This window comes from Pundamilia nyererei, unplaced genomic scaffold (assembly GCF_000239375.1).
Source record: "Pundamilia nyererei isolate P.nyererei 1_Seehausen unplaced genomic scaffold, PunNye1.0 scaffold00091, whole genome shotgun sequence".
In the NCBI taxonomy this organism is placed as follows: Eukaryota; Metazoa; Chordata; class Actinopteri; order Cichliformes; family Cichlidae; genus Pundamilia; species Pundamilia nyererei.
The window spans coordinates 854,887-866,990 of NW_005187492.1; the positions used below are offsets into that span (position 1 = coordinate 854,887).

At 41.6% G+C, this 12,104-nt stretch overlaps 1 protein-coding gene across 2 annotated transcripts in view; it reads right to left on the minus strand.

Annotated features, from left to right (window-relative positions):
- cadm1b (cell adhesion molecule 1b) overlaps positions 1-12,104 on the minus strand; it is a 164,290-nt gene that overhangs the window by 51,698 nt on the left and 100,488 nt on the right. For both annotated transcript variants that reach the window (XM_005739330.1, XM_005739329.1), the window contains exon 2: positions 4,663-4,683. In XM_005739330.1, coding sequence (XP_005739387.1) covers positions 4,663-4,683 — 21 coding nt within the window. The remainder of the gene's footprint in view (positions 1-4,662; positions 4,684-12,104) is intronic.

Here is a 12,104-nt window from a genome sequence, read left to right on the forward strand (position 1 = left end):
AAGTGGCGGTCGCAAAACTTCAAGGATCTGGTTAACTACTGAGGAGGATCATTGTTTTTATGTGCTATGTAATTTCAAACGTGCCTTTAGAAACAGCTCAAAGAACATACAAACTATTTTGTGCAGTCTGACAAAATGTGTCTGTGAGTTAAATGTAAAATCGTGAGGAAACATGTCAATATGTGACACAGAGAGATGGATAAAGATGTAAGAAGGGGAGGAAAGGAGAAGACGGGAGACTATTTTCAAAGGTAAGCACAGCTTAGCAAGTGAAATGTTACACACTGGCAATGTTAAGCTTGCATATAATGTCCTAATTCATTGCAGAGTTTTTAAAATCATAAACTGGATCTACACAAGGTGTGTTGCTGAATTAGGTTTTAGTGAAATATCTTGAAGTATAGTTTGTCTGTGTTATTCAAACACTGCGTTAAAAACTAGGCAGTTTAGTGCAGGCTAACCTGGTTAGCTTACAGTATTGTGATAAAGTCTTCAGTAATGGACTGGTTACATACAGGGTAGCAATTAGTTTACATTTAAGGCAATAATGCGGATTAGATTCACTCACCAAATTCTACCTATAATAGCTATATAGCATCTAGGGATTGGAAATCTAGCCATAAGGTTTGTGTAAGCCCTACTTATAAGTTGCTGAATTCAGTAGAATAACGAGCTGTGAGGTGTTACAACACAGGTTAGCTGGTCACAGAGCATACAAAAAGTGTGACTATTTGAGGTCTTCTTTTCTCCAAGCTGCACTGCTACACCTGTGAAATCCCACTTTAACCCCAGCTTGTAACCTTTAGACATTTCTACTCCTTTTTTCTTTTAAGTTAACTTTTCAGATTAGATTAGGCACAAACATTACTCAAAGAAGAAGCTGGAGCTCATGTCAGCTTCTCCTCAGTTTCTGAGGGTTGGTTCCAACCATCTAATGTGATTTGTTGCCTGAAAAAGGGAAGAAAACAAAAACATAAATGGCAAAGATATGTTGACTTGACTACAAACGTATTTGAATCCAGGAGATGCCTCCCTTGAGAGTGCAGTTTACTTGAATAAGGAAGTAATTTCAAGGAAACAGGGCTCATTGTGAGGTGAAGGAAAAATTCAATATGACGGCAATTCAGGGTTTGTTCTGATGAGCTGCATTAGTTTAAAGTCAGTATTCTGGTCTCATGGGTTTCACAGAATGTTATTAGTCTACAAAAAAACCTATATCAGACTTTAATCACAGCTTTTAAAGTCTCCAGTGTCACATAATTTGCTCCTGACCCATTAGCAATATGGTGTATGAGAACGACTGAATCAGTGATAAGAAGAAAGAGGCACTTTCTAGCTACACTAGTTGTTTACCATCTAAAATAATAGAATAAAACAAGATAATGGTGAGCATCAAATCAAAAATGACCTCACGTGAAGATTTAAAATGTGGATGCATTCTAGTATAGTATAAAGAAAACAATACAGTGCAGCTCCTCTGTACACTACATAATAGTGTTTTTAGGCAAAAGCAAAGTGTAGTGTTTTGATGTCTATTTTATTTCATTGCTGTAAAAGTAATATATTTGGCAGTCACAACAGCAACATAGAGCAGCAGCCTCAAAGCAAGGTTATTCAGCTCCCAATCTGTTGGGCTGAGAGAAAGGGAACGCAAAAGATAAATTCTCCATAAGGTTTAGCAGCCCCAAGCAAGGTTGGTCCCCCTCCAATATCCTAGCCTAGGCTCATCTCCAATTCAAAACACACATAAATATCGTCGCTGTGATTAGCAATCCCATCAAAGTAAAAACAGGCCACTTTGTGGAACATGGAGGGTTTTCGCAATTGAAGTAAACATTTTCAATTGCCTCGGCATCCTAGTCATGATTGGGTGCAAATGAGGAAAGGCAGTCATTAATTCTGGGTGGTGGGTGGGGATGAAGGGGGGAGTGGGCAGAGGCATGGCACAGATGACTGGCTGATAAATTCACACTCATTCCAGCAGCTGTCTGGGAGAGTAAAGTGCCTGTATCTCTACACATGGCTGCCCTCCTGTTCCTGCATCACAACATACTGAATGAAACAGTCAGAGGGAAATACAGACCTTCAAAAGTCTGTGTGCTCTCCAAGGGGATGTACAATCTGGCATGAAGTGTCTGGCGCGGAGTCTCGGTTCATCAGCCGTACTCAAAATGCAAAACGGCACAAACCTGACCAATTTTTACAAAAGTTGACGAAATCAGGAAATATTAGGGGGGTCGGCTATTCCATCAGAAGTTCGGAGACAGGCACCTTTTGAATGGAGCTCGTGCTTTCTTTGAACTTTTCTCTCTTGTTTTCACATCAAAAGACATGAAAGGGGCAGCAAAAAGCAGGATAGCCAGCCCCCAATTCCTCTCCCTTGAGTCACCGCTGTCTGCAGCAGTCATGTCCTTTCAAGGAACAACCAGGACTATAGACAGTCATTAACAATAAAAGTTTCTCCCTCTCTTTCTCTGATGCTGCCTTTTTGCACTTTATCCCTCTCAGTCATTAAATCCTGATCCTCATGATGAAATGCTGTTTTAAGGATGTTCACAAGAAAGAAGGCCTGTGTCTCAGGGTATAATTAGCGCTGTGCCATTTCTCCTAGACCTGCATGGAAAAGCTTCAAAAAAATAATTCGTACCCCCTAATTTGACCATCGTTTTTTTTCTAACTAAATATAAGCTCTCTTAGAAGCTAAGGGTGCCCGTTTGTATAATGATGCTGCAACACAACTTCCTGAAAAAGCATCTTTTATCAACTAAAATATTACAGTGTTGTTTTTCTCACAGAAACGAAAGACTCCAGCGGGTTTATAAATCACACTCATCAGTGGTAGTAGCTCTTTAGAGATGAGTTTTAAGTGAATTAAAACTGCAAAGATATGAGAAATCCCTTTGAATGATTCTCACTAGGTCTGCACACTCACTGTGTTCACTGTTTGTTTTTGTATTGGTCCATGAAAGGTTAAACACCATATACTACACTCACAAGCTACTTCACTAGGTACACCTGTTCAACTGCTCTTTAATGACACCACATAACCATCCAATCACATGGAAGGAACTCGATACATTTAGGCAATTCAAGTGACTTTGAATGTGGTATAATCGTTGGTGCCAGATATGCTGGCCTGAGTATTTTAACCTCCTAGGACCGGCGTCCACATCACATTTTGGGTTGTCTAGACCACAATACTAAATTTTGCTCTTTCAAATGGCTTTCAAATGAGCCATATTGTTCAAAGGCGCACAATTGTTGTTTCTCATTTTGTTTTTGTACTCAGGCAAAACGCTGCTGTGTTCAGACACCAAATAAAGAGTTTTGCACATCATTACTCGATTGTAACTTTATAGTGTCCTATCAAACACTATAAAGCCAAATACCAAAGAGAAATTAAAAATGTATGCCATGAAAGAGTTCGGGTCTTAGGAGGTTAAAAACCACAATGTCACAGAGATTTCTAGGGTTTACATGTCTATGCAGAGAAGCATCTCTGAATGCACAACACTCAGCACTGATCACTGACTGAACGTTGAACCTTGAACGAGATGGGCTGCAGCAGCAGAAGACCAGACTCCTATCAGTTCGTATGCATTCACCAAAGTTAAAGAACACTGCTTGGTCTGATGAGTCTTTGTTTTTACTGTGACATTATGATGGTAGGGTCAGAAATTGAAATGGGCCCATCATGTCTTGGATCAACAGTTCAGGCTGCTGGTGTTGGTTTAATGATGTCAGGGATATTTTCTGGGTACACTTTGGTCCACCATCAATTGATTACCATTTTAATGGAACAGCCTAACTGATTATTTTTGCTGTCCAGCCAACAAATCTGCAACAACTGTGTAACAGACGATGACGATATTCACCAAAATCTCTGAGAATTGTTCCAGCACCTTGTTCAAACGATGCTATTAAAGCAGTTCTGGAGGCAAAAGCTGGGCCAACCCAGTACTAGTACTAGTAATAAGTTAACTAGTAATTCGGTTAAGTTTAGGCACTAATATGATAATATCATGCTTCATTCCATATTAACTCTTTTTGAGTGTTTACTTGCAACACTTATCCTCTGATAAAGGAGCAGCTTGGGAAAATAACCTTAGTGGATATTCTGTCGTGACAGGTCTTTTTTTTTCATAGCCTCACCCCTCAAACTAGGTAATTACAGCTCTTAGCCTGGGAAGTAGCACTGATTTAGTTTATTACAGGATGGAAATTATGTGAAAATACTGCTGTTTACAGCTCGGAAAGAGAGAAAAACACATTGTTAAATTCATTCCTCACACTTTTACTGCTGAGATTCAACTTTTGGAGAGGCTACAGAATGGGAGGAGATTAGCAAAACGTCTATAGTTAGGAGCAGGAATGTGTCAAAACTACAGACAAATTGAAGAGGAAACCAAGTGGCTTGAAAAGAAATCGAAATCAGCCATTACATGTGGTGAAATGTTGATTTGAGAATTACAAATAAAAACAGAGGATCAGAGCTGTGAGCCGACGGCTATCTCCTCCTTCCTGAAAAGAAACGTTATGAACATAACCAGCCATTCATGTAAATATGCACAGATGAACAAACCGCAATGGACAGCCAATCAACAGACACAGACAGAAGCAAGCACTTCCAAATGAACAGCAGGTAGCAAAAAGAAAGATTACCTGTCAGGGTTTCAGCAGCTCCTGTTGCAGCACAGGTGAGAAGGAGAGCAGGAGAGAAAAGAGGAGAAAAAAAAACAGACAAGTTGTGAGCAGACAGGATGTAAGCAGGGAGCTATATTCCACTGGTAACAAAAAGCATATTCATAATTTTTAAATAGGCTTGTTGAAATTCATTAAATTCAAGCTCCATATGCTATTTGTGTAATTTTCCACCAATTAAGACAAATACAAAAGCCGTCATAATGAGTCATTTTTACAACACAGGTGTGTGCGATTCCGACGTAATGAGCCATTTTCCTGCCTTCATCTATTTTCCGATGTTACATCAATATAGAGGTACAGAGGGAATATTTGGACTTTGTTTTCTACCCCTTGTGTCCCTGATTGAGATTCCAGCCAGCCCCACTGTGGAGCAGCCACTGCCTGGAGACGCTCCCCTGGGACCCGCCGTGTATCCTGGAGAAGAGAGCACCCATTCGGAACGGTGCCCACCCAAACTGGCATCTCACAGGGCATGGGAGACTGGCGCGTTCCCAAGTCCCTGCAGCATTGCTCAGGGCCTGTACCCTCGGGAGAGCTTCCATCATTCATTGTCTGCTATTCATAAACAACTCTGACACACACACATGCACACACACACAAATCTCTTGCCCCCTTGCTGCACATCTACATTTTTATATTTCGCACCATCTTTTATTATATTGACATTTCACACAGACTTTGGTGCTTCTTTACTCTGGCTGTGAGCAATGGGAGCTTCAGTGCCAAGCGTGCTGTACAGTATGGTGAAGTGACTGCCTGTCTAACTTGTCATTGCTGGCTTAATAAGGGTGTAAGGTATGACACATGTCCTTGTTATGGCTCCTTTGTGCATTTTCGACGTGTCAGCAAGTCCCTCGGGACACAAAAATGTGAGTGACAAATCACACATGATGGGAAACAAATTTTGAACGTTGTCCAGGAGCCCGCAACGATATCTCACCAACTTAAAGCTTTGCTTCATCTAAAACACAGCGTGTCAGCCAAAACTTGCTTATATGTGCTAATTCACCAGAATGAGGCTTCTGGGCAGTTGATGTAAAAAAAAAAGAAAAAAAGAACTCACGAATAATAGACGTTGATAGACTTGAGCTTGAATGAGCACGCTGCATGTATCCCAGTCCAACCAGCCCTCAGGACAGTCCATAATGAGGCTTTTGAGCTGCTTTAATTGCCAGGTAATTATAATGTTGTAGCAACATTATGTAAATGACTCATTATCATCTTGTATGTGTACCATATCTGCCCTCGTTTTGCTGCAATACTTTGTCAGGACTATAACCCAGAAAAATGCGTCGGCCTGATAGCGGGGCATCTCGGTGTTTAATCTTGTCAACAGAGACCTATATCTAAACACAGAGACTTGTGATATAGTGTAGTGACACCTTCCCTAACCCTTCAGTATGATCCACTTCCTGCTGGTGGCCTCTGAAGGGGCTATAAATAGTGTTTTGGTGGCGGGGGTGCTGTCGTGCAGCGCTCCCCTTCTCTCCTCTGTACCTGCAGCACATTAGGTAGAAGTTATGAGGTGCCAGCTCGCCTGTGATTAGATGTCATGGCTGTCGCTCTGCTTAGACAGTGCTGATAGACAGATTTCTGGGGAAATGCATGTGATGGCATTCGTGCGAGTGCACCCATTGCACCAATATGTCAATCACACTGGATGAGAGCAGGCAGGCTAACCGTCCTCCAAATAATGTCTGTCCTTGTCGCCTCACCTCTTTTCCTTTTCATCCAAATCTCATCTTCCCGTTCTGCACAATGAGCAACATTATGTTCAGAAACACAAAAGTGGAGCATTTCACACTCTCCACCTACATTGATGCTACATTTCCTGCTGGAAACCGGCTCATTGTGAGCATTTGAAAGGGCAGACTCTTGCACTGCAGTATGTTTTCTATACGAAGTGAGGCTCTAAGTGCACCAGTATTCAGGGGTCTACGTTCAACCCATTGCCACCCCAGTGAATCCATAATAATGCACGCTGTTTTTTAGTCACTGAGGCAAACTAAGATCTCCGGAGACAAGATGTCTGTGTGGCAAGAGTGGCACATAGCCTCTCTCTCTCTCTTCCTACTGCTCGGTAAAAGCAGTGGGGTAACACTAATGAGGCAACATTTCTTCTCAGTACTAGAGTGATGCCTTTGAATTAATGTTCTTCCTTTCAGGTAAAACATCCCTTGCTTATTTATGCTCATGATCTGCAGCGTGTTGCATGTCAACCTAGTGTGTGATCGCACTGCATAAGAGGACACAACAGAGTGGGATGTTGGAGCTTGGTGTAGTTCCCCATAGAGACACCCACACTGGTTACCTTTGCGACAGTGCATGTGTGTGTGGAGTAATGCTGTCTTACTGTGGGTAGCCCACTGTGTTTTCATTTAATTAGTAGGATCAGAGGTGGGCTTCAAACTTTTTCTCTTCAAGGAAATCGGATGGAGAAGCGGACTCCTGCAGAGTGGACCCAATAAACACAGGCGACTTTTGAGGTCAGAATTTTCACAAAGCAAACTGATGAAAGAAACTCTGCTTTCCTCACAAATAAGATCAAAAACCAGTCTCTAACACTTTACTCTAGTCTTTCTTATCAGTTGTAACTAGTTTGAAATCCCTATTAAACAATTTGTTCAGTTTCCGCAGATACGCCATTTATTTTTTCTGTGAACTGCAGATGAAATGGTTGGAGGCGTCTTCATGACATCTGAGCACGCTCCATGCTTTAGCTGAAAGCCTATCTATTCATTTATCAACAGCAAAACAAATTCGCAGACATTCCAGGTTTGTACTGTAGGTAGCCTATTGGCCTAATAGTGTGCATACATATAGCAACTCCAGGGCTGAAAAATGAAGACTCAAATGTCAAGGCAGCAGTTCCTCTGATGGCCACTTGATGCAGGGTTCAAAGGTGAGTCAGGCCCCGAAGACTCGCGAGTTAAAATGATAAGTGATCAGGTTTTATTTAATAGCAGCTTTCAAACCAGTACAAAAAGTGCAGTTTTAATCCCCAAAGCTAATATTTTACATCATGACAATTCACTAGCTGGGCCCATGTTGTCATTTTCTCAATGCAGCTGCCAGGCCTGGCAGATCCTCATGTACTAATAAGAAGTGAATAAGTGAAAGAATTGAAAAAAGGGGAGGGAGGATGGGGCACGAAAGCGGGAACGAACAGCATGTAGAACTGGGTCATCATATATAGATAAGATCCAGAAGGGGCGTGTTTGGAGGCGCGGTCCTGCTCCTGAAATTCAGATAATTTATCTCCAATAGTGTATAACTGTTTTAACAGCCCACCTATTTAAGCTACATTAAGCTATAATGCTATCCATTATTAGCAGCTTGGCATGAAAGAGCCACCTCTCTGTCATGCCTGTGGGGTTGGAGTTTTAGTTCAATTATTATGGCCTGCTGTGTCGTTAGCACCACCATGCGCTCCTGCTTGTCTTTAACTTTTTATTTGTATATTACTTAGCATAAATTAGCAGATACTGACTGTGGGATGCACCCAAGCAGTATATATGGATACACCTCATTAAACAAGCATTAGCTGCTGTCTCAGCATTTTACCCTCTCATCCAAACTATGATCACTTCTCAAAAAAAATAAATAAATAAATAAATAAATAAAAATGTTTGCAGCTACATTGTGAAAAGTGGCTAAGCCCATCTGTAGTTACAGTCTGTGGGTGCTCAGACAAAAGTTCAGTGCCAACAGCTCTCAGGTGGGAGACCTTTCTTATCTACCAAAACAAAGGATTTATTTTCCCATTTGGGGTGGAAAGTGAGTCATCCCTTTGGCATAAATCAACCTTGCAAATTATGAAATACTTCTTTGAGTTATGGGTTGTTGCAAAACACAAAGACTAAAAAGTCTACTGAGCCTAAGGAAATAATATTAGGCTTACTCACTGCTTAATGTGTCATGAAAATAGTCATTAATTGACTCCTAAAAACCTTTTTTTTTAAAAAAGCAAACAGACCTGAGTTGGGATTACATAACATTTAGTCAAGCAGATGACTTAAAAGTTGACGTGGTTGAAATCATAACAGCTACCGAGCAGCTTAATCTCTACGACAATGGAGCCAACGTCATCCGCCAATTAAGACTGAATAATATGGCCTAAATCTCTACAAAAAGCTTCTGAGTGGACCTCTCAAGATTGTGTGCTCTTGTTATACTAAAAAAAAAGAGCTATTTTCTACTCTGTAAAATGGCAGAACTAATTAAGTTGCATTTCATTTATGTACTTGACCCACTTCTTTTATTATCACCTCTCCGGTACTACTTAATCCAGCCCAAACAGTCAGTGAAATATCAGAAAATGCTCACCTGTAAACACGGCCAGGAATATTCAGATTAAATTTCCCCTGAGTCAATTGAGACATTATAATCAGGTAGGCTTACAGGAGATGCAAAGCATGTTTCTGCTTGATAAACCGCAACAAAAAGGAGATTTTGCAAATATCCCCACAGAAGTGGGTAATTGCTCTGTGTTAATGGGATATGCTTTGTAAAGGTCCAATCTATTGCTTGATTGTGTGAGCAGCGCCAGCAAGACACATGTAGCTGACGCGAGTCTCTGCGTTGGGAGATTAAAGGGTAATCCTTCAGAAATGCTGTCAGATAAAAAAAGAAAAAAGTAGCTATATTGAATTCGGTGCCCTGTCCCCCCTCAGTGAAGTGCTATGGGCATCTGCAATTGCACAGAAATTCCCAGAGATGCGTGTTCTTGTGAATGCAATTTTCAAATTAAGACATGTCAGTGTTAGAAACGCCTTTGAAAGCATAAAAGGTGAATAATATCATCGGTGTACCTGACTGGGTGCTGTCGTTCACAATACACATGAAAATGTCTCTGCGGCTGACAGAAAAAAAGAGAAAAAAAATTGCAAACAGCAGCCAACCGCTTTCATGACAGCTCCGCACAGCTCCGGTAGTGTTCGTGTCTTACAGTCGTGTCATAAAGAAAAAAACAAAAAACAAGGGGGTGGGGTGTGTGCGTGTGTTTAAAAAAAAAAGCTGCTAACAAATTTCTGATGAGTGTGGATGCCAGGCTGCTCTTCCACACGGTCTCACATGATAGGCACCACACAATCCCTGTTACCAAGAAAAGTGGCAAAAATAAAAGCAAAATAAAAGAGACAGTGCTTGCTTTAGATCTGTCAAACTAAAGGTGATCCGACAAGAATTACAAAACAACACTTTTTCAAAAGATATATTGCAAATCAGCACAATATGAGGAAGGGAGAACGGTATAGCAGCACACGATTAAGTCATGCTGATTGTGACAAATGCAGTAACTATCCGGGTCTATGAATCACTTAGCAACTGCTTTTGCTGGGAGGTACAATGATTTCCTTTTTTTTCCTACCAGGCACAATGATCCACTCTGTTATGTTAACAAGACTAGTTGACTGAGCACAGACTTAAGTGCAGCAGCGGCAGCAGCACTACGCTCTGCACCCAAAACCATGCACCAGAGAAGAGACTCGTGTTCTAAGCCGAAGCAAAGCTTAACCTCTGGCAAAGTGACACATCACGTCTCATTCACGTTGTCTATTTCGGGTGATGCTGCAACTTTTTGGTGTCTTTTTTTTCTGCTCAGAGGCAGCAGGCACTTTGAAACCTCTTTTCAGCCTGGTGTCAGTTTTTAAAAGAAAGTTGCAGCAGGAGTGCCACGTTTGTTATCACAGTAGAGAAACCGATGCTCTGATTGTGCCCAGATAAAAAAAAAAAGAAACAAGAAATGTTTCAGATCAAGACTCCAAGAACTGTTTATGGGGAAGAACCACTGCTATTCTGGTTACACTGTAATGCCTCACCTAATGTGCGGTCTCTTGCAAGGAAAATTCACATGAGCAATACTCAAGCAGGAAACGGTGAGAACGTGAGTGCGTCCTTTTTAGCTTGTCTGCCAGCATATTTGCTTACTCACTAGGAATGTGTGTACATCTGTGCAAGCACGCCTGCGTGTATGTGTGTGTGAGGGGTAATTAGGACATTAGGAGAAGCTTCTGACAGGCTTGTCATCGCCACAGCCTGCCCAGTGGAAAGGAGATGGTCAGAGGGGTAAGTGGGGGTCCGGCAGGGTCAAGAGACAGCTGCTGCACCACCACTCACTGTCTGGAAGCTCTCAGAGAATATTAAACCACCGGGGCTTCAGCCAAGATGCTCCCTTATTTATGGAATACACAAAGGCTTTCCAAAAGGAGGCAGTGGCTAATTTATGCCACTGTTGTGAAAGTGCTGGGGTTTTTTTGTGGTTTTGTGGTTTTTTTGATCATGAAACAAAAGAGCATAAACATAAAAAGACCAGAATAAATGGCGATGGCATCGAGGTAACTGAGGTTATTTTGTAAATCAGCGAATTTGGAACACAGCGTCTGTTGTTCTCACTTTTTCACTCACGCTTCTTTTCTTTTTTTTCTCATGATGATAAATCTGTGCGGTCTTACACCTCCTGTGTATGTGTCGCCAGCGCAGAAAGGCTCTATTATTACAATATGAGACATATTAAATACATCTCCAAAGGCTGATGACCTTGGTGATGGCATACCATTAATTGTATAGATGGATTATTATCATCACAACAATAACATGGCTGCCTTCTTGCTCCACTCACCCAAACACCTGGGCCCATTCCCCGGCTGCGTGTGCTCATATACTCATAATCACTTCTATCAGCCCAAAACGTTAACTGCATCCGGGGACGCTAAGTACGTCCATTTGTTTGCAGTTGTAATGTCTTTTGTGCGCCTCAATCAGGCACCTGTCAGACACACACCTGCTACCTCAGAGCTAAGAGAAAAGGCAGAGGGAAAGCCTTTTGTTTCCTCACAGAGTTTATAATCAGCACGTTGTTTCCAATCTTCTCCCACCATTTTTCAATTTCCCATTTCCCTTTTCTCAGTCAAATCACTGCTATCAATCAGGTGCGTGTTTGAGAACGAGAGAGAGAGAGGAGAAAGAGAGGGGGAAGTTCCTTGATGGAACCATCTCCAGCCCCAGGCCTCATTAGTCAGAGAGTGCAGAAAAGAAACGTGTGCGTGGATGTGAGTGGCGCGCGCACGTGCGAATGTGTGTGCACGTGATAAAAATGAATACAGGGAGAGTGTGTCTGTCAATATGAGGCCATTTAGCATTTCCTATTCCATCCAAATGATGCACAGCGGACATTATGCTCTCTATTTGAGTTTCTCTAAATGGATATTCAACCCAGTAAGTTCTATTATATTTTGCCCTTTCCCTCCACTGTGCTTACTGATATCATGGCAGAAGATGACCTATAGCGTTTCAAAACAATTTCTGTGCAACCATGACAACATCTTCTCATATCAGCTTGCAGTGAAAACATCTCAAAAACGAATGCAGCTGACTGATGTGGCAGTCAATACACAACAGCT